Source organism: Biomphalaria glabrata, chromosome 12 (assembly GCF_947242115.1).
Source record: "Biomphalaria glabrata chromosome 12, xgBioGlab47.1, whole genome shotgun sequence".
Classification (NCBI taxonomy): domain Eukaryota; kingdom Metazoa; phylum Mollusca; class Gastropoda; family Planorbidae; genus Biomphalaria; species Biomphalaria glabrata.
Genome location: NC_074722.1, coordinates 36,750,034 through 36,773,861, shown reverse-complemented (window position 1 = coordinate 36,773,861; position 23,828 = coordinate 36,750,034). Strand labels below are relative to the sequence as shown.

General features: G+C 40.0%; 1 protein-coding gene across 1 annotated transcript in view; it reads right to left on the bottom strand.

Annotated features, from left to right (window-relative positions):
* Positions 1–21,548, bottom strand: part of LOC106079858 (uncharacterized) — a 46,752-nt gene extending 25,204 nt beyond the window's left edge. The window contains exons 1-4 of the mRNA XM_056006242.1: positions 21,237–21,548; positions 8,728–8,988; positions 7,826–8,080; positions 3,965–4,170 (exon numbers count right to left, since the gene is read on the bottom strand). Coding sequence (XP_055862217.1) covers positions 3,965–4,170; positions 7,826–8,080; positions 8,728–8,833 — 567 coding nt within the window. The 5' untranslated portion in view covers positions 8,834–8,988; positions 21,237–21,548. The remainder of the gene's footprint in view (positions 1–3,964; positions 4,171–7,825; positions 8,081–8,727; positions 8,989–21,236) is intronic.
* Positions 21,549–23,828: the final 2,280 nt, after the last annotated feature.

The following is a 23,828-nucleotide window of genomic DNA, read 5'->3' as shown; positions in this document are numbered from 1 at the left end:
TTTGTTTTTTAAACACAGGTGTCTGAAATGTGTATGGAACGACGGATAAAGATTTCAGGGTTCGAATCCTGGTGACTTGATTTTTAATTTCGGGATCTTTGGGCGCCTCTGAGCCCACCCAGCTCTAATGGGTACGTGACATTTGTTGGAGAAACGTTAAGGCAGTTGGTCGTTATGCTGGCCACATGACAACCTCGTTAACCGCGGGCCACAGAAACAGATGACCTTAACATCATCTGTAAGGCCTGAAATGGGACATTTTTTTTTACTCATGAGTCTACACAACTCTAATGGGTACCTGACATTAGTTGGGGATACGTAAAGGCAGTTGGTCGTTATGCTGGCCACATGACACCCTCGTTAACCATGGGCCACAGAAACAGATAACCTTAACATCATCTGCAAGACCCGAAAGGGGACATTTTTTTTTTACTCATGAGTCCACTCAACTCTAATGGGTACCTGACATTAGTTGGGAAAGTCAAGGCAGCTGATCGTTGTGCTGGCCACACGACCCCCTTGTTAACCGCGGGCCACAGAATCATAATATCTCAACGTTATACACCCCTATAGACCGCAAAGCCTGAAAGGGATATTTTATGCGGGCCCTGTGACCGCCTGCTTAGTGGATGTCCATGTTTGATGTTAGTTTGTTATCAAGTCTGAGGTCGGAATGCTCATTTCTTATATCTAGAACCATTATGGCGTGTGTGAACTCTTGTGTCTGTTCCAGTGGCGTAGCTAGTGTATATGGTGCCTGGGGCGGTACCTCATCTTGATGCCCCCCCCCCCCAAAAAAAAACAACTAATCAATAACATTGCAAAACCTTATTTTTTTGTTCAAAATAATATGTATTCATTAATCAAATATTGTTAATTCAAAAAAATCGCTTTTACATAAACATACTACAAATGAATTTTATGCGCTTTCTTGCTGGCAGAAGTATCAATAATTTTATAAATTTTTTCCACCAGCTCTTGTTTAATGCACAAAATGGACAAATTAGTGAGTCGTAAATTTGTCATCGTTGATCGCAAGTAATTCTTGATCAGTTTAAGTTTGGAAAAACTTCTCTCGCATGTAGCGACGTTTCCCGCAATAGTAAAAAATATGCGAATCACGATGACGATATTCGGGACTGAATCATCTAGCTGATCTTTTTTTTAATAAATTTCAAGAGCTCAACAGGTCCTTGTTTTTGGAAGTTCGGAGGCTTCAGATGAAACTGAGACAAAACGTTGAAGCCTCTTTCGCTCCAGCAGAAATTCGTTTTTATCAATGTCGCTAGGAGTACTATCGAGATGGATTTCGACCTGAGGATTCTATAGCTGGGAAGGCGACAAAAATTCATATCTATCTACTACATCATGAAGTTGCTCTAATCGGGTGATTATTTCTTGAACAATCCTGTCCAAGGTAGAATAAATTTCCCTTCGTAGCTCTTCTTTGTGTGTAAGTACAGAGTAGTCACTTTTCTCACCAGGCATCTTTTTCTTATGGCCAATACGTTCTTGAGGTTCTGTACTGATTCTCAGATCTGAACACACGCTTTTGGCAATTTGATTTGTTTTTTAGCGTGATCCCCCAATATTGTAATAAATTCATTTTGTATTTGTGGAGACATGTATGTATTCGGTCTGGAATAAAGCTTAGTTCGAAGCACATGCTCCCTCAAGAGTGGATCGTACTTTGATAGTAATTTTACTAACTCTCCAGGTTTTTGTCTCTTGTATGATCAAATCTTGGGCCTTGTTGTCAATATTGTTCCCTACTCTCAGTCAAACTTCAAGTTCACTCCAATCAAGCGATGACTGAATGTGAGCTCTGCTGGTCTCATGTTTTTCTATTTTCGGAGATACCCTCCAACACTCATTGAATCCATCTTTGGATTTAAATGAAGATTTGGTACTTGATCTTGCTGAGAAAAGTATGCAGGGGAAGCAAAATAAGGATTCTTTTTTTTTGGCGAATAACACATCCACTTTCTAAGAACTTTCTCGCCGTTTGACATTTGCCGGAAAAACCAAGCCTTTGAAAGCTTTCTAGCCTTTCCTTTTGCTGATTCTTGATGTCTCTCTGAATTTACTGTCCACACGCTGAACTGTTTCAGATCCTTGAGTGACAAGGTGTATGCGAATATTATCTGTGATGAGATCAGGCCAAACTCCAATGTCGTTCAGTCTAGAGTTTATTATCCTGCTTTCTGTATTGTTTACACTGTCTGATGGTTCAGCTTGTTCAGTATGAATTTTTGAGGAGTGTGCTAAAAACATGCTTGTGTGCTGTCCTTTAGTCTATAGAACCTGCGGTATTGAAGTATTTTCTTCTTTTTCATCATTCAGGATGTTTTTCTGGATTCAATGATAACCGTCTCATCTTGCTTTGTTGCTTTTAATTGTTCAGTTAATTCATACCCAATAACAGCTCGCCTATAGTCAGTGGACTCTGGCAACGATGCTTCTTTAGACTTTATAGTCTACCCAGACCGGACAGAACCAGATATGCCGATTTCTCCGTCTGAGCTTAAAATGGTTTTGAGGCGCCAGACTGACTAGTCAGCCTTGAGCACTGTTCATCATTTTTTTTTACGTTACAGTATTATACTAGTTAGTTTAAAAAAACTCGTAGAAAACAAAGGTTAGCTTATTTAAAAATATTGACATTACAATAGAATTATTTCCAAAATTAAACTATAAAGAATCATAAAGAAATGAATATACTAAGACAATGGTTTAGAGCTAGAGTTTAGAAATATATTTGTAAACTCAATATCTAGATTCAACCAATGGACTAAACAATGAAGTAAAAAAAGGTTGGCCTATCTTCTTCTTTATATTACAGAGCATTGATCAGTGTAGTAACAACATGTGCTGTGTGTTCGAAATAAATGTAGTAAATTAGATTCAAACTGTTCTATAGCTTACATTGTATTGAAGAAATAGTCAAGTAGATGAAACAAAATAGCGACATGACTGGTTTATAAATCGTTAGTTCATTTTTAAAATACAGTAGTTTATGTTTATTCGTGTCCATACAATTAGTCGTTTTTACTGAAAAGCTCAGGGAAATAGGAAATTAATACAAACTGGGGGAATTTTGGTGCCCCTCTCCACTTGGTGCCCTGTGCGGCCCGCACCACCCGCACATTGGTAGCTACGCCACTGGTCTGTTCTATTTATGTGTTATGTTTCTGTTGTGTTGTCTTTATATGAGAAAAGATGTCTTGTAATTACAACAAATTTCCGTACGGATCAATAAATAATAAGCAGTCTTAGTCTTAGTATGAGTGTTGGTCTGTATCAGCTTTGTGAATTCTGACGTAACCTTTGATTAAGCTTGATGCAGGTGCTCAATAGAGATATCGAAGACACGACTAGTCATCTAAACAATAGAACTGATGCATGCGGGGGGTCCTGCCCTGTACGGAGTCAATCAAACCCTACAGGACATTGCCGGATACCTGGGCCGAGCTATAAGAGAGTAATCTCAGCGCATTTTCCCTACTTATAGCATGCTCAGAGCGCTATGGTCCAATCTCATTTCTGGACCAGTTGTTTAGGGAGAGGGGTATCTAGAAAAAGGTTTTCCGTTTTAGGCGCTCAGCAAAGACAACTCAGCACAAACTCGAGCAATGTTATATGGCCAAACCTAGCGTAGCCAAGCAGCTTTGGCCTCTCGTCCACACATCCCTTATTTATATTAGTCTATTGAAATCAATAAACACTTTTCTGACCAATTTATAGACTTTTCTTTTCGACCCACTCAAAGCTTAATTAAAAAAAAAAAAAAAAAAGATTACAAAGAGAGTTTGTGTTTTATCACAACAACTCACAGGCGGCCCCCGTCGGATTCCTATCGGATACGCCCATTTGCAAGGAATATTCAAGACATGATTTTGTTGTGAATGGCAAAATTTTCGACCCACTCAAAGCTTAATTTTTAAAAAAAGATATGGTTTAAGACCTTGTCTGCCCTTGGTGGCGCAGGTACTGTAGATGTCACTACTGTCTTCTTATTAGACATGACGCCACTTTGAATCAGTGGGGCTTTGCCTGAGGTTATGATTTGAGAACCTCCCTTGATGACGTCTTCATTTGGGTTCAGACTAGTAGTAATGATGACAGAGTTAAGATATTTTCTGTTGACCTTGTTTTGCCGCTCAGTAACGTCTGGAAGAATGAAAGATGAAAGCGTAGGTCTAGAGAAGCCAACAGATATTTGTATCTAATATAGACTTAACACTAGATATTTTTTTGCTTATAACTAAAAACTATAATATGAAGTAACTTAGACTAAAAGGGGGCATAAAAATACTGGAATCTCATTAATCTTCGACTCGAAAGCAAGCGTTTTTAAAACTTTAAAATAAATAAATAAATTATAGCTTTAATATAGCGCTACTTTCGTGCTTACAGCATACTCAGAGCGCTTTTGGTCCAATCTCATTTGTGGACCAGTGGGGGGGAGGGGATATCTGGGAGAAGGTTTTCCGTGCTGCCTTTAGGCGCTCAGTAAACACAACTCTGCTCGAGTCGGGTGTGGAACCTTGAGCCCCCTTCATAAGTAGATCGGGACAAGCCAAGTTCAAGCGTACTTAGCCTCTCGACTTCGCACTGCAACTATAATTTATTATTATTTAATTATAGCCTGATGTCTTATGTGTTCAGGGCCGGCCTTAGGCCACTGCAACCAATGCGGTCGCAGTGGTCCCCGCGCTTTCATAGGCCCCGCCCTTATTCTGTGTAAATTATTAAACTAAACCATTATAGCTTATATATAATGACAGGGTTCCCGCGGCCTCCTGGTTTTCAAGGGCCTCCGGGAAATCTCTAGAAAAGTCAAAATATACGAAAAAGTCCTGGAAATCTCCTGAAATTATTAAAATCTCCTGAAAAATGGACAAGATTGTCATTTGTGAAGTGCCAAAAAATAAAAACAGCCGTGTGAGCTTTCATTTAATAAAAATTGATTTCAAAGACGAAAGTATTTTCTTATTTAAAAAATCTTAATTTTGACATTATGCTTATCCCTACTAGGGGTGCACCGGATAGTACTTTTTGATATCCGGCCGGAGCCGGATATGACAGGATAGTAAAATTTGATATTCGGCCGGGGCCGGAGCCGGAGTCGGATACCTAAGTGTCTTGTTAATAGCTTGTGTTGCTGAACATTTTACGAAACTGTTATATAAAATACCTATATTGGTTGGTTTTTTTTCCTTTTATATACCGTATTGTTTTAAACTCTGTTACTGATTGATTTATTCAAGCTTAACAGTATTTCTAAAAATCGGTATAGCATGAGTGTGTCTGTGTGTATGTACGATGCCACCAACTGTAAAGGATGTGTGTAGGAAGGTCAATGTAAATAATGTTAGTATATATTTAACTAGTTACTAATGTAAATCTCTCATAAGTAAATTGCAATCTGCCTTGTATAGTGGTCGGATGTATGTGTTCATGAATTTCAGACCAACAACCTGGTCAGATATACCTAGCAAGCCTACACATGTAATCCTAGTGTAGTGTGTATAGTTGTTTGTGTTAACCATCACGCATTGTTTTTTCCTTGAGCATACGCACGCAATAGAGTTGGGTGTCAGTCAAAAAAGATAACACATTGGCATGGTCAGTCAAGCATGTAGATAAATTATACCCGTCCACTAGTTAGAGGTCAAGGTTGTTTTTTTTTACGCTCCAGCATATTGTTTCTTTGTTTGCTAGATCTAACTGCGGTACTATTATTCAATTTATTTTATGCGATTTTACAATTTACTGTAAGGTTTTCCGTTATTCATTAAGTCAAAAGAATTAAACAATGAAATTAGCTTTCTTTCTAAAGGTTTTAATACAAGGCAAAAAAAAATACACACAAGCAAACATGCACATCTTTGTTTTATTTTATTGTGCAAAGAACGTACGTAAGAAACATTAAATGCAAAGAACGTATGTTAGAAACAGCTTCCTTAATTATTACTTATTAATTATTTTATTCGTGGTTTCAGTAACTGTTACAAAAGGGAACGATAGTAAGCCTATGGATGTCAGGTGTGTAAAAGTTGTCCTAGCCTGATACACAGTGGCTAAGTACGCATCTTAAGTAACAAAAATTAGTAATAACAGGGAGTTAATTGACTGTCACAAATTATAAAGAATATTGATATCAAATCAAGACACTTAACTGCAGGAGTAATATTCAAGTTAACACGTTAGAAAAATATTTATTGACAGTGTAATATCCTTTGTTAGCACGTTGTGTTTTTTTCATTCTGGCTTAAAAAAATGATCAATGTCTATCAATACATTGGGTGTCAAGGACCAAAGAAATAAAGAGTAGGGGGTGTTTAGCTCTCCATTTCAAGATATAGCTCTGGTCGTGTCTTCTACAAAATAATTAGTTACTGGCTTACTGGGCTATATAATCTCGCGGTTTGTGTTCTGTGTAGCTAAAGGTCACTCGTTTAGGTGCGTGTGATCTTTAGTCCAGCTTACTAATTGAGATTTATGTTCAAGTAACTCGGCACACTTGAAAAGGTGTGGCCTCTAGCCGTGATTAAGATTTTTCTCCAAATAAGCAAACTCTTTGTCCGGATACCCGTGTAGATGTTAGGCTTGAAGTTCAGTCCACTCCCCCCCCCCCCAATTAAGATTAGCTATTAAGTAAACAAACATAGTTCCCTCGTGTGACCTCTAGAGAGTGCTTACGTCCATCGTATCTTACTTGTGGTCACCTGTCAATCAATGAACTCAATGGGATGTGTCTAGTGTTGTTCATCTGGAAATATACCTGGTTACCTTAGAGGTGTGGCTCTTGTAGTCCAGCCCCCCTAATAAAGATTAACTACTAAATAAACAAACTCAGTTCCCTCGAAAGGTGTGACCTCTAGAGAGTGTCAATACGCTGACATTAAACCTACGTCCATCGTATTTAACTTGTGGTCACCTGCCTATAAAAAAAAACTCAATGTGATGGACTAAACAAATAAAAGGGGTGGGAGTTGTTCATCTCTACCTCTGGAGATATACCCGCACAGCTAGACAGACGTCTGGTCAGCTTGACGTAGTCAAGGAATGTAGCATTTTAACATGTTAACTAACCTACTCAAAGGTCGAGACAAATTGAAAAAAGTGTCAGCCATTGCTGCTCTGTATGTAAAGCGCATTTATGATGTAAAGTTTCATTTCTATTTATAATAAGTTATTAACACGCCTTGTCTTTATAATAAACGATGTTTGGTGCATATTCATAATGGCTCTATTTTTAAGCACATTATTTTGTTTTAATATAAACATTAATACATTCTACAACAGACATTAATGGAACGAGGTCCACTTTATGCATATTAAATAGGTGTATTTTTTACTATCCGGTTTACTATCCGGTAGTGATATCCGACCGGAGCCGAATAGCACCGGATAGTAAAAAACGCCGGATATTCGGCAGAAGCCGGAGCCGGAGCGACTATCCGGTGCACCCCTAATCCCTACCCAGACTAGGCCCTGCGCAATCCGTTTCGCATAGGGCCCCGCAACTGCTAGGGCCGGCCCTGTATGTGTTTCTGCTACTTTACTTTTTTTAGTCTCCTGTCCTGAAGTGACTCTAAATTTAGCGATTCTTCTAACGGTGGTGTTGTTCTAAATTTATAATTCAAAAATGATTTTGCTCAAAAAAAGTTTATGATAGTTATTCATTTCCCTTCCTTTTCACACACACACACACACACACAAATACATACTCACAAACACATATACACACAGATTTTACACAATCATTGTAGACCTATGTAAGGGAAAAAATGGTTTAAAAAAATATTGTTTTGTCTACCTTCAATGATCGAGTCCGCTCCAACTTTTCGATATTTCTTGTGACGTCTGACTTCCTCGAAATTGTCAGACGTGAATCCATTGGTCCAAAAGTCGTCGAGGTAGTGCATGTGCATCGGCTGGTAGAAGGATGGGTGAACTGGCTGGTAGAAGGATGGTATGCTGGGGGCCGAGGTGGTAGCGTACGCTGGAACCAAGTGACCAGGCAGACTATAGGGGGGGAAGGCGCTGGTTCGCAAGAGAGAATGGGTGGAACCTGAAAGCAGCGAATATTCTTTTAAAATTCGAATTAAATCAAAAATTAATTAACATTTTCATCAACTTTTTTTCAACTTTTTTTCAACTTCTGCAGACCTGCCACATCACCAGAAAATTCCTCGGTGGAAACTGATAAAGGGACTACTATGAATTTTGTTTCTCTTTAACGAAACTCGACCCTTGCTGCGCCAAAGAATGAATACTCGCTCTTTTATAATAACAGTAACAACTGACCTTACAGATATACAGATACCTTCATGGACCACATTTTTATTTTGTTTAATTTTTAGATCATATCACACAATATATATAAATTTAAATAATTAAAAAAATGCTTATATTGAAAAACGTACTAGAAAGTAGAAAATATTTTTGTTTCTAGGTCTAATTACACATTTAGCCAAAAAATTTTGGTAGCGAAAGATTTAAGTTTCCGGTGGTGTTTTGCGTAAGAGAAGGGAAAGAACCATAATCTTCTATTGGAAAGATTTCTGCTTGTTTTTATTTCCCTTGGCTATTTTTTTAGTTCTATTGGAAAATAACTGTTTCTCGAAAAGTAAAAATTGTTTATACAATGAAACGAACCTTGATCTTGACATTTAATATTACAGGACAATGATAGAATACAAATATTGTAATACTCACCACCAAACGAAGGCGCAGATCGACTGTGGGCGCCACTTGAACGAAGGTGTCCTGCCTTCACTCCCTTGGAGAGTGGGTCCGGAGTGACGTCCAGACAGTTGCCCATACTGTCCAGGACCACGTGATCAGTTCACTGGCCGCGACATTTCAGGGTGTTCCGGAGCTGTAATAGTCGATGAGTCGCAGCTAACTCTGGCACAGAGACTACCACACAATGCCAATGAATAGCTCCCTGGTCTTGTTTGTTAAATGTGTAAACACCTGGAGAGATAAACAACATCTCTATACATTCTTTTTTTTTTTTTAAAAAAAAAAGCTTATATCTGTATGTCTGTTTGTTTGTCTGTCTGGTAAAAACTCCGTTCACGTTATATCTCCGACATCAAATCTCGGATCAAGCTGAAAATTTGTCAACATGACGGTTCGGAAAGGATCGCCGTCGTGAACAGAGCTCAGGAGCGTCACGAGGGATGTAATCATGTGACTAAGCTAGAAACGTCAAGCGATGTTCCGTCCGGTTCTCGAAGGCCAGCAGGGACCCTACATAAAGAGCGGAGGTGTCGCAGTCAAGACGGTTCACGACAGAAGGTCCGCTACAGCCCGGTTAACTACAGTCCGGTTGACTACAGCACAGTTCAGCGGTGTGGTTCTGTACGGAGCATTACGACGGTTCAGTGCGGAGAACTATCAAGTACAGTTGAGACGAACGGCGTCTTGATCTTGGTCTGTGAAGTCAGTCCTGAACTGTTGAACCCAGAGCAAGCCCGGAACGAGACGGAGAGGCCAGTGCAAGAGTTGATACGTCGGTACGGTTGATACGGAGAGAATTGTACAGCCTGTGTTACGTGTTGCCAATTGTTCAGTATTGGCTGTAATTTATTGGACTGTTACGTTACTTTGGAGCCCTGAGTTGTCAAGTTCTTTAAGTTGGTGGTTTAAGGTTCAGGTGCAGTTTGCAGAGAGCCTGGATAGTGAGATTCGTAACAATATTTTTTTTGTCGTTCTATGAATCATAATTTTTTTCAGCTTGACAGTAATAAAAAAAAAAGATTGTATAAAAACAATTCGCCCCCCCAACCCAAAAAAAAAACCCAGAAAAAACTCAAGCTCTTGCTGTGCAACAAGTTCTCACGTACATTGTTTCCGTTGAGAAGGTTTAGCGGTGGTCGAGTGGTAAAGTGCTTGGCTTCCAAACCGGAGGGTTTCTGTCAACACTGGCATTTTTAAATTCGGAATCTGTAGGGCGCCCCTGAGTCCGCCCAGCTCTTACTGGTACCTGACGTTAGTTGGGGGAAAAGTAAAGCTTGCTATACTAGCCACATGACACCCTCGTTAACCCTTATAGTGCTGAGCTGTTTTACAACAAGCGCATACAAAATGGAATTACAATTCTGATGTTTAGAGGCTAAACTACCTCAGGCGTTTTAAGGGTTAACAGTAGGTCCAAAAAAAAAAAAAAGACTTTTACATCATCTGCACCATGGCTGACTGAATATGAATTATCTGTTCTCCGAGAAAGAGCTTTCACATACAATTCGTATTAGTGTTATACGTCGACCCCTTTTACAATCCCCCACTCTGCCGCGACCCCCCCTCCACACACAAATACAGCAATAGAAAGAGTAGACAATAACAATCCATATTTTCGATTATCTTAGGCGACCCTTGGCAAATGGTCAATCGACCCCCCAAGGGGGTCGCAACCCACAGGCTGAGAACCCCTGGCATAGAGCCAAAGAGTTCTGCTCCATTGGATATTTGATCCGTTTTTCGCGATTGTTTTTCTCTAAAAAAAAATGTCTTCGAGTCCTGTGCGAGGCCCCCCACCAATCGGAGGCCCTATCTAGGCGGCTGCCTAGTTTGCCTATGCCTAAGGCCGGCCCTGAACAAGTGGCGTAGCATCCATGGCGCGAAGGGGTTCAATGAGCCCGGGCCCACGACCATTAGGGGCCCACAGCCCATGGTGTAGCAACAATGGCGCAAAGGGCTTGATTGCACTTGGGCCCATAACTCTTGACCAGTTGGGACCCACGTGAGAACTTAAGGATGACACTAAAGAAAAAAATGCGCTTTTGTAAAAAGTAATGGCGTGTAGAATCTGAAAAGCTCCCTCTCGAAATATCCAAAACGTGGCACGAAACTTTATATTAGTTTTAAAACATTAACCCTGTGTTTGAAGCTAGAGTTAATATACCAACAGCCCATAGTATCTAAATGTAAGGAAATGGTCACCATCAGGTTTATTGTCATGGTGCCACTGGTTACTGACTTTGCTTCTTAGAAGGCCAGAAAAATGTTCGATCTAGTTTCTGTTTAATGATGGAAGTAGAATTTGATTATAGTTTGTATCAATATTTAAAAGTTTTAAACCTATAAGTGTTTTAGGAATGTAAATATGTAGAATGTAGAATTCCTAAAACATTTCTTTAGTCAGTTGAAACATCTTTTAAGTCGTTTAATTCTTTGAAGAAATTGTACAAACATTGACTTTTAAGACGCTATTATTTGTCCGAGTCCTGACTGAATCAAACTTAAAGACATTATTACTTATAAAAAAAGGCTACTCTACTTGTATTGAAATGTCTTTTGGTAAATTTACCAATACATTCAAATTACTCAATTGTTCTGTCTCACTTTACATTCGACATATTGGGGAAGAGGGCCCACCAATATATTCTTCCACTCGGGCCCACACGTGGCAGGGTACCCTGAACTAGAGACCTACACATCAAGCAGGTAGTGGCTTCTCTTTCTTTTTAGATCTCTAGATCTGCGTTCTCGTTCCAATAGACTCTGGGCCATGGTTTTAACTTCCTGGTACCTTCGCTGATTTAGCTCTGATTAGATATACCTGGCTGACAATCAATTAGCATTCCAATAAAGTCATGTCAACAATGTCAATTACTTAGCCTTTTCAATTATGGGTTAAAAATAGACTATGCAATGTTTCAAGCTTGGAAAGAACAACAATGTCACGTGATTGTAATGACACAGTTTTGTAAAAACCAAATTATCGACTAGACATTTGCGTGAAATCGACTTCCTCCTGGAATGAAAGGTATTCACAAGACCAGGGATTGCAGGTAGGAATATTTTACTACACCCCCACGCTCCCCGCACTATTGTCAACCTAGGATCTGAATTCGAGATCACTGGTCCGTTACTTAGTATCTGACTATCATTCCCCTAGTTCGGAGTGGAAAATAGTGTTTTGACTGCGAGTTGAACAAGCCAAATATAAAAAAACTAGTCGACCGGCCGCGTAGCATACGCGCTATTTTGCAGGGCCGGCCTTAGGCCACTGATACCTATGCGACCGCAGTGGGGCCCGCACTTTCATAGGACCCGCACTTTCATAGGACCCGCTATAATTCAAGGTGTATACATTATTAAATTAAACCATTTTATAACAAAACAGATTTCCCGCGCCCTCCTGTCGATTTACCCTCCTGGAAAGCTCCCAAAATCGCAAAATATACGAAAAAGTCCTTAAAATATGCGAAAATATATACACAAAAATTGTCATTCAATATGGAAAAGGGCAATCTTTTGCGCGGCATTATGCATCAGCCGTAATTGTGTAATCTGGTGAAACAAGCTTTTCGCGCCTCAAACTAATGAAGAATTACTTGAGGTCAACAATTCTCGTATATAGATTGAAACATTTGGTATTGAGCGTGATCTATGTTGGAAATAGATGTACTGAACGACTTCGCTACACGCAAGGCTCGTAAAGTAACTCTGTACGTAGTAAAGGATGAATAAAATGCAAAGACAATTTTCACTTATTATCCGTATCCCTACCCAAACTTGGCCCCGCGAAATCCGTTTCGCACAGGGCTCTACAATGGTTAAGTCCGGTTATGCTATTTGGTGACGGATGAATACTACTTGCTCCTCGCCCCTCTTTTTTTCTTTTTCGACTCTTAAATTACCTAGGATAACTCTCTCCGTCCGAGTTGCAAAAATAAAAGAGTGGTCTTGCCATGGTGTCCAAACTCTTGGGCTTGCTCTGTCGCCTCGATAGTTACAACAGAGTAGATTACCCCCCCCCCCCTTCCTTTTTTTTTAACGTGAGATAGAAATTTAAAAAAAAAAGAGTGATATTTCTTGGTTAGAACGGTCCGCCCCTGCTATTTTGTGACTACGTTTAAACTGTTGAGGGATACGCCGCTATTTGGTCTTAGGCCACTGCAACCTATGCGACCGCAGTGGGCCCCCACTTTCAAAGGATCCGCACTTTCATAAGACCCGCACTAATTCAAGGTGTATACATTATTAAATTAAACCATTTTATAACTTAAAACAGATTTCCCGCGCCTTCCTGTCAATTCACCAGGAACTCCTGGAAATCTCCCGAAATTGCAAAATATACGAAAAAGTCCTTAAAATATACGGAAATACATAGAAAAAAATTGTCATTTTGGGGTGTCATTCAATATGGAAAACGTCAATCCTACGCGCTATTAATAAAAACGTCATTATGCATTAGCCGTAATTGTGTAATCAGGTGAAAGACGCTTCTCGCACCTCAAACTAATGAAGAATTACTTGATGTCAATAATTCTCAAAGATAGATTGAAACTTTTGGTAATTCTTGCTAATGAGCGGGATCTATGTGGGAAACAGAATTTTTATGATATACTGTATGACTTTGCTACACGCAAGGCTCGTAAAGTAATTCTGTAGGTAGTAAAGAATGAATAAAATGCAAAGACGAATTTATTTTCTAATACAAACTCTTAAATTTCACTTATTGTCCGCTTTCCTACCCAAACTTGGCCCCGCGAAATCCGTTTCGAATAGGGCCCCACAATACGTAAGTCCGGCCCTGCTATTTAGTGTTTGTAAAATGTTTTACATGTTTCGGATGTTCCTTCAGAGTTGACGATAGTTTACTTCCTAGTCCAAACCTCCCGCATGGGATGGGAGCGGGCAGGGTTTGACAGTCCAGCGCGCAGCCATCCGTAGCGAGCTGTGAAAACGTGTTCTCCCCCCCCCCCCCCCACCCACCTCTTGTTTTTTTTCCGTGGGGTGACTATCCGCAAAAATAAGAGAGTGATCTTCCCATTTACTTCTCGTCTGACCTGATTAGGGAAGAAGAGAATTATATATTATAGATTCTTTAAAAAAAAAAAAAACAACAAAGCTTATCCAAAGGGAAAGAACTCCGAGCTTATTCCCCTCATTCGATATCAAAGAAAGTAATTAATTACAAATAATTAATTGACTAATTGAGTATTTTTGTTTACTCATTCATGTTTTGTTAGGTACAATAAATAATTGGTTATAGTATTAACTTGATCGGAGAATGCGTGAGGGAGAAATGGCGTTAACAATTATTTAACGTGACTAAACCCGACAAAATTTAGCCAGATTATTATTATTATTATATTATTATAGCTTTTATATAGAGCTACTTTCATGCTTATAGCATGCTCAGAGCGCTTTTGGTCCAATCTCATTTGTGGACCAGTGGGGGGCAGGGGGTATCTAGGAGTTGGTTTTTCCGTGCTGCCTTTAGGCGCCCATATATGTGAACACTGAAGTATTAGTTTCCTCTGCCGTTATTAAACACAATTATTACCAGTAATTAATCGTCTGATTGGTCCCTCTTTTCTGTATTGATTCAGGTCTTGTCTATCACATCTATGCCAATAGATAAGTGTGCGAAGTTTCAACTAAGTCCGATAATGGGTATGGGAGAAATAACGCGTACACACTTTTTACCATACAGACAGAGTGAGTTGATATAAGCTTTGTAAAAATCTATTAAGAATAAAATTGGATGGTTTTATATTGCCAATGTTAACTGAGAGTTGAAAGATATATTACGAATGAAAGTGGGTGGTCTGTCTTTGTCAATGTTTTCTGTAAACAGAAAGAAGGCATTAGGCGAGTGTTTGTTGTGAATAGAATTTTCGCACTTCTGTTTGCTTCCCTTGATGTGCATCTCATTTTGGTTGAATGGTGCGGTGCGGTGCGGACGTGATGACGTCATGGTAGGGTGACATCAGAAAGCTAGCAGACGGAACGATGGTAGTCTTTAAGGGCCACTACATGTATTCTAGATTTACAAAAATTTTATTCATTTTTATTCTGTACAACAAAGTGGTTTCATTTATTTGCATGTGTTACAAATTGGCTTCAATAGTACTCTCGATCTTCACAAGAGGAAGATCTACGATAACAAAAGAAAGAAAGACTAGAGAGAGGTGTGTAGAGAATAGGGGGTGAGAGTATTGTGAGCGACGCCCTAACGTAGAGAGAGGTGTGTAGAGGATAGGGGGTGAGAGTATTGTGAGCAACGCCCTAACGTAGAGAGAGGTGTGTAGAGGATAGGGATGAGAGTATTGTGAGCAACGCCCTAACGTAGAGAGAGGTGTGTAGAGGATAGGGGATGACAGTATTGTGAGCAACGCCCTAACGTAGAGAGAGGTGTGTAGAGGATAGGGATGAGAGTATTGTGAGCAACGCCCTAACGTAGAGAGAGGTGTGTAGAGGATAGGGGGTTGAGAGTATTATGAACAACGCCCTAACGTAGGGAGAGGTGTGTAGAGGATAGGGAGTTGAGAGTATTATGAACAACGCCCTAACGTAGGGAAAGGTGTGTAGAGGATAGAAGATGAGAGTATTATGAACAACGCCCTAATGTAGAGAGAGGTGTGTAGAGAATAGGGAGATGAGAGTATTGTGAGTAACACCCTAACGTAGAGAGAGGTGTGTAGAGGATAGGGGATGAGAGTATTGTGAGCAAAGCCCTAACGTAGAGAGAGGTGTGTAGAGAATAGGGAGATGAGAGTATTGTGAGTAACACCCTAACGTAGACAGAGGTGTGTAGAGGATAGGGGACGAGAGTATTGTGAGCAACGCCCTAACGTAGAGAGAGGTATGTAGAGGATAGGGGACGAGAGTATTGTGAGCAACGACCTAAAGTAGAGAGAGGTGTGTAGAGGATAGGGGACGAGAGTATTGTGAGCAACGCTCTAACGTAGACAGAGGTATGTAGAGGATAGGGGACGAGAGTATTGTGAGCAACGACCTAAAGTAGAGAGAGGTGTGTACAGGATAGGGGACGAGAGTATTGTGAGCAACGCCCTAACGTAGAGAGAGGTATGTAGAGGATAGGGGACGAGAGTATTGTGAGCAACGACCTAAAGTAGAGAGAGGTGTGTAGAGGATAGAAGATGAGAGTATTGTGAGCAACGACCTAAAGTAGAGAGAGATGTGTAGAGGATAGGGGACGAGAGTATTGTGAGCAACGCTCTAACGTAGAGAGAGGTATATAGAGGATAGGGGACGAGAGTATTGTGAGCAACGCCCTAACGTAGAGAGAGGTATGTAGAGGATAGGGGACGAGAGTATTGTGAGCAACGCCCTAACGTAGAGAGAGGTATGTAGAGGATAGGGGACGAGAGTATTGTGAGCAACGACCTAAAGTAGAGAAAGGTATGTAGAGAATAGGGGATGAGAGTATTGTGAGTAACGCCCTAACGTGTTTTGTTCAATCTGGTTGACCAGTGTTTCTCAAACTTTTACCAAGGGGCGGACTGGCTATATGGGCATTTGGGCTAATGCCCGGTGGGCCGGTACTCAAATGGGCCTAAAGGGTCTCATGAATGCCACTATGGAATGTGGAATGATAATCAGCCGAAATAAGAGAGTAATCTTTCCTTTACTTTTTGCTTCTCGTCTAAACTCTTGAGGGAAGAAGAGAATTATATATAGAGATTTTACAGATATTAGTGTAAAACTGGAGGCGCAGTGGTTGAGCGGTAAAGCTTGGCTTCCGAACCGAGGTCCCGGGTTCGAATCCTGGCATTTTTTAATTTCGGGATCTTTGGGCGCCTCTGAGTCCACCAAGCTCTATTGGGTACCTGATATCAGTTGGGGAAAAGAAAAGGCGATTGGTCGTTGTGCTGGTCACAGGACACCCTCGTTAACCGTGAGCCACAGAAACAGATGACCTTTACATCATCTGCCCTAGAGATCGCAAAGGTCTGAAAGGGGGACTTAGTGTGAAACTAGCCTAACGCATTTTACGTAAAGGCCCGAGCTTGTGGTAAGCTACATTCCCGTAGAGACACAAAGCGATTAACAATCAAATATTTCTCATCATCTAGTAAAACAGCTAGGACTGGGCGCCCATCATATGGTATGCAACTTGTGGACCGGATAGTATACTAAACTAATAGCAAGGCCGATATTGATAGCCTGCGGCAGGTCAGGTTGGAAAAGAAAAGGACATCATAGTTACTTTTAAGTTTCAATTACTATGTGTATCTCTATCTATCTATCTGTCTATCTATCTATCTTTCTATCTATCTGTCTATAGCTATCTATCTATCTATCTATCTATCCGTCTATCTATCTATCTATCTATCTATCTATCTATCTATCTATCTATCTATCTATCTATCTATCTATCTATCTATCTATCTATCTTCTTATCTTCTTCTTATCTTATATAATACAGACGTTACTTTAAAAAAAAAATGATTACGTCCTACGCGTCATGCTTTTAGCCATGCATCTATCTATCTATCTATCTATCTATCTATCTATCTATCTATCTATCTATCTATCTATCTATCTATCTATCTATCTATCTATCTATCTATCTATCTATCTATCTATCTATCTTCTTATCTTCTTCTTATCTTATATAATACAGACGTTACTTTAAAAAAAAAGATGATTACGTCCTACGCGTCATGCTTTTAGCCATGCATCTATCTATCTATCTATCTATCTATCTATCTATCTATCTATCTATCTATCTATCTATCTATCTATCTATCTATCTATCTATCTATCTATCTATCTGTCTATCTATCTATCTATCTATCTTCTTATCTTCTACTTATCTTATATAATACAGACGTTACTTTAAAAAAAAAGATGATTACGTCCTACGCGTCATGCATTTAGCCATGCATCTATCTATCTATCTATCTATCTATCTATCTATCTATCTATCTATCTATCTATCTATCTATCTATCTATCTATCTATCTATCTATCTATCTATCTATCTATCTATCTATCTATCTATCTATCTATGACTAGATTAGTGAGTTAACTTATGCCTTGTGATAAAAAGAGAAGTACTGCTGTCAACGTGACTGACAGTTTATGAATACACAACTAACACGCAATCATAAAATGTCTTATCAAAATGTCCCTAAACATTTAATCCTGGAACAATCAGCTGCAGACAATTTTATGATTGTGGTTACAATTCGTTTATACAGTCTCGTTTTCAGAAAGAGGCTACCTCGTGCAAAAAATATAGAATAGGGCAGAACATGTTTTTAGTCACGCAAACTTTAAGAATGACAAAAATGGGTTTGAGAGTTAACTACTTTATTTTTTTGTGTGCAGTGTGAGTGAATGGTGGTGAATATAGCTGGTTCGGCTTAACAATTACCACAGACTATGTATATATGTGGCACTTTAAGTCTACTGTAAGTCTCGTTTCCAGTTGCAACTTCTTGAGTGTAAAGAGGCCTATCCTTAATACACAGCTGCGGTCACAGGTTGGGTATATGTAATCACCAGGCGCCGTTGCACTTTCTCCCTTCTTTTACAGACTATGTCTGTGGCATTTTACGTCTCGAGAGACGATCTTTTCCCTTTGCAACTTCTTGTGTGACTAAAGAAGCCAATCCTTGATACACAGCTGCGATCGCAGGTTGGGCATATATAATCACCAGGCGCCGTTGCATTTTCACCCTTCTTTCTGCTTCTGTTGTGTATGACATCTGCAATCTGTGACCCTTCCTATATGCTCTCTCTCTCCATGTGGATCTGTCCAGTGCCACCTCTTCCCAGTTGCCAGTGTCAATTTTGAAGAGCTTCATGTCGCGTTTGCATACATCCGTATAACGTAAATGTGGGCGACCAGCGGCTCTCCTGCCTTCTATTAGATCGCCATACAGGATGGCCTGTGGGAGTCGACCTACTGGCATTCTACGAACGTGGCCAAGCCAGCCAAGGCGTCTGCTGCTGATAACAGAACGGATGTCCTGGCACCCTGCTCTTTGTAGCACTTCCTCATTGGTTATCTTATCTTGCCACCTTATGTATAGTTTAATAAATATACTTTTTCTAAAGTTGTCATTAGTAAAACCTTTATAAGTCGTAATTCTGAAAGTGTACAGTTAAAGAGTTTACTGTTGTCTTATTACAAACCAAAAAAAACAAAGAGCATATTTCAGAAAAGGGAAATAATTACATTTGTCTGCGTGAATTTTATCTCACTTAGGCTATTAACCTCACCAAGAGCATAAGTGGATATTGAATATCGAGTCTATCTTATCTTATAAAATACAAACGCTACCTAAAAAAAAAGATGTTTGTTTGTTTGTAAAATGTTTTCCATGTTTCGGATGTTCCTTCCGAGTTACACCCTAGTCCAAACCTTTCGCAGGACGACGGGGGGTGGGAGCGGGCAGGGTTTAAACCCGGGACCATCGATAAATCCTAACGACAGCCCAGCGCGCAAACCACACGATCAGGCAGCCATCGAGCTGTGATAAATAAGAAAAAAAAACAACCACAACAACACAAATAATAATAATATTACACAGAGAGTTTGTGTTTCACAAACAAACTCAGCGGCGGACCCCTATCCGAACCTTTTGAAAAAGTCATTCCTGTTGGTAAGGTTTGTAAAAAGTCCTCGACTAGACCGCATAGTGATGAAGAAAAAAACAACAACCACAACAACACAAATAATAATACTATTACACAGCGGCGGACCCCCATCCGAACCTTTTGAAAAAGTCATTCCTTTTGGTAAGGTTTGAAAAACGTCCTCGACTAGATCGCGTAGTGATGTAGTAGAAAAAAAAAGGTTAAAACCACCACAACAACCACACAAATTTACACACACAAAAATAGAAGGTTTAACTAACTGCCTTTTTAAAAATTTCGAAACAAATAAGGAATATGCGTTACTGTGACAGTTAATCATAATTGTAGGTCAAGAGGACTATCAACATTAATGGTAGGTTATTTCAGAAAGTTATCTACTTGACGTAATACCAGATGAAAAAAAAAATACAAAACTATGCGCTAGAATGTTTGCTGTCAATTTCATGTTTTTTTTTTCTTTTTGGGTCCATTTCTTATCTTATAAGTTTCAGACGTACTTTCGAAAAAAAAGATAATTACGTCCTACGTGTATCCGTGAATTATCCACTTGTCCATTTTAACTAGGGGTTAGTTATTTATTTTCCTGGCTGATTCAGGCAATCTGTTCCATGCTAAATGACACTAGAGAAGAAGAAGCACTTGTACGAATTTATCCTAAGAAATGTGTCTTAAAGCTTCATGTCTTAAAGCCTCGTGCCTTAAAGCCTCGTGTCTTAAAGCTCGTGCCTTAAAGCCTCGTGTCTTAAAGCTTCGTGTCTTAAAGCTTGTGTCTTAAAGCCACGTGTCTTAAAGCTCGTGCCTTAAAGCATCGTGTCTTAAAGCTTCATGTCTTAAAGCCTCGTGCCTTAAAGACTCGTGTCTTAAAGCTTCGTGTCTTAAAGCTTCGTGTCTTAAAGCTTCGTGTCTTAAAGCCTCGTGTCTTAAAGCTTCGTGTCTTAAAGCTTGTGTCTTAAAGCCTCGTGTCTTAAAGTTTGTGTCTTAAAGCTTGTGTCTTAAAGCTTCGAGTCATAAAGCTTCGTGTCATAAAGCTTCGTGTCTTATAGCCTCGTGTCTTAAAGCTTCGTGTCTTAAAGCTTCGTGTCTTATAGCCTCGTGTCTTATAGCCTCGTGTCTTAAAGCTTCGTGTCTTAAAGCTTCGTGTCTTATAGCCTCGTGTCTTAAAGCCTCGTGTCTTAAAGCCTCGTGTCTTAAAGCCTCGTGTCTTAAAGCTTCGTGTCTTAAAGCCTCGTGTTTTAAAGCTTCGTGTCTTAAAGCCTCGTGTCTTAAAGCCTCGTGTCTTAAAGGCTCGTGTTTTAAAGCCTCGTGTTTTAAAGCCTCGTGTCTTAAAGCCTCGTGTCTTAAAACCTTGATTTCTATTCGACATTGTGAACTGGGAGAAAGGTATTTAATTCTAAAGATGAAAGAAGAGACACAGTGAAAGAGGCAGCATCGTGGAAGAGGTGGTATAGTGAAAGAGGCGGTATAATGAAAAAGGCGGTGTAAAGAAAGAGGTGGCATAGTAAAAGAGGTTGCATACTGAAAGAGGCGGCATAGTGAAACCATCACTGGCCTTCACAAGCCTCAAACAGCCTCACTGACCCTCACATTTCATAAAGCCTCACTGGCCCTGACACACTTCATAGTCTCACTATCCCATAGTCTCACTGTCCCATAGTCTCACTGTCCCAAAGTCTCACTGTCCCATAGTCTCACTATCCCTCACATATGATGCCTCGTAAAAGAGACAAGATTTTTAAAAATAGGTTAGCAAAAGACATATATGTCTATATCTTTATCTTATCTTATCATATCTTATCATATCTTATCATATCATATTTTATCTTATAAAATAAAATATCAATACTCTATACCTCTTTTGTAACCAGCATCCACGCAAATCACCTCTAAAAAGATCTATACGGAAATGGAATGTAAAATATCCAGGAAGCAGAAATCAGAATAGCATACAATTGAAACCCGTACTTTTCTTGATTGGAAATGTCATTATTCTCACTTTGCACTGCAACAGATAATGATCAAGACGCCAAACACTAACTACCTACTAACACGTTTGTTGAAGACTTTTTATGACCTGTGCACGGCCTGTTTGTGCAAATAAATCACGCGGAACAAAGAAACTATTGAGGACCCATGCACAGGGTGTGTTGTGTGTGCGTGTGTGTGTGTGTGTGTGCTGCCGTGTGTGTGTGTGAAAGATAAGTTTCTTTTATGACAAGCCAGTCATCTGTGCTATGTTGTTACGATTGGATTGCGGAAGATAGGTCTCAGAACCTGTTTTGAAATGAAAATAAATATGCAAGTCTGTATGGGGGAAACAACATTCGCTCAATGGAATTTAAAATCCAATGTTGACATTGACGAACTGCAGTAGGTGGCGGTGGGGGAGGGGGGTGGCTATTTCTAGATGAACATTTTATTGTGCAATTTGTGTTTTGTGTGCGTCTTATTTTAGTGTATGTGTGTTTCACTATTCAATAAAATCTTATCTTAAAAGTCCTCCAGCATTGGTGTCGTGACATCAAGTGACCTGCTGAAGTTTAGTAGCAGGCCTACCAAAACTGAGTTTTGTATACCCGAGTGGAACACTACTAACTAGTTACTAGACTATCGATGCGCACTGCTTAAGTCAGCGTTTCTCAATCTTTTAAGCTCGGCGACTCCTTTTTGCTATCCCCCCACTCTGACGCGACCCCCCCCCCCCAATAACATACACAGCAATAGAAGAATACAATAAATACAACCCATATTTTCGATGGTCTTAGGCGACCCCTGACAAATCGTCAGTCGACCCCCTCAAGGGGTCGCGACCCACAGGTTGAGAACCCCTGGCTTAAGTGTAGTACTCGAAATAGAATTTTTATTTGAGATTTTCATACGTGAAGGAAAAACTTTAAACTGCAAACCTTTTAGTGCATCGGGTATACATTGGCCTCCGTCAGTCGTAGAATGACCATGGGTCATCTCGAACACTTTTTCATCTGGCTGTGGAGCCCTTATTTTGGAGAGACACTCCCGTCCCTATATATTGCAGGTCAAGGTGGCTTTTGATTTGGTGGAAGAGGAGCTGGCCATCTTTCGTGTGGCACGCTTTTCTTCAAGAGCCGAGGCCCATGTTTTCTCGCTGTCCATAGCATTCTTGGTCACCGTCTCTCTCCAGCTAGTGCGGTCTAAGGCTATGTCTTCCCAGTGGTCTGTATCAATGTGCACTGATTTTAAATCCCTGTTTATCACATCAACGTAACGGAGGTGGCGGGGTCGACCAGTTTTTCTTGAGCCAGACGCAAGTTGCCCGTACAGAATGATTTTCGGGATACGATTGTCCTCCATCCGGCGAACATGTCCGAGCCAGCGCAGGCGGCGTTGCCTGAGGACTGTAAAGATGCTGGGAAGGCCCGTTCTCGCGAGGATCTCAGTATTACACACTCTTTCTTTCCATGTTATTTTCAAGATCCTTTGAAGGCAGTGCAAGTGGAATGAGTTTAGTTTTCTCTCTTGCTTTATGTAGGTTGTCCACGACTCACTGCCGTACAGTAGCGGGCTAAGAACGCATATGCCTTGTAGACCTCCATTTTGGTCGCTGTAGTGAGCTTCTGGTTTTCCCAAACACTTATATTCCTGGTTACCCAAACTTATATTACTGGTTACCCAAACTAATATTCCTGGTTACTCACACTTATATTCCTGGTTACTCACACTTATATTCCTGGTTACCCAAACTTATATTCCTGGACTCCTGGTTACCCACACTTATATTCCTGGTTACCCAAACTAATATTCCTGGTCACCCAAACTTATATTCCTGGTCACCCAAACTTATATTCCTGGTCACCCAAACTTATATTCCTGGTTACCCACACTTATATTCCTGGTTACCCACACTTATATCCCTGGTTACATACACTTACATTCCTGGTTACCCACACTTATATTCCTGGTTACCCACACTTATATTCCTGCTAACCCACACTTATATTCCTGGTTACCCACACTTATATTCCTGGTTACCCACACTTATATTCTTAATCTCGTATTTCTATTTATCAATTCTTTATGTAAATTGTTAATGCTGACTAGAGTAACTCAAAGTCAAATAGCATTATTGTATTTCGCATCACTACTCAAACCAAGTGTCGACCTGCATATTTTTCCACGTCTGATGGAGACACGGCCGTTGTCCGCCGGGGATCTGTTTCTGTTTTCAGATCGTCGTCTGCTCTTGTCTTCAAGACACGTCTGCTCTTGTCTTCAAGACACTAATTCAACTTTAGTGACAATGACAAATATTTGTTTATGTATTTATATTTTCAGACCGTTTGATTGTGTAAGAGCTGAGCCGAAGCCTCTTATAGCTCTAGGTTTGAAAAAAAGAACCCAATTGAACAGGGGAAAAAAACACCTGTTTGAACAACCGCTCTGTCTGGAGGAGATCCGAGTCAATGCCT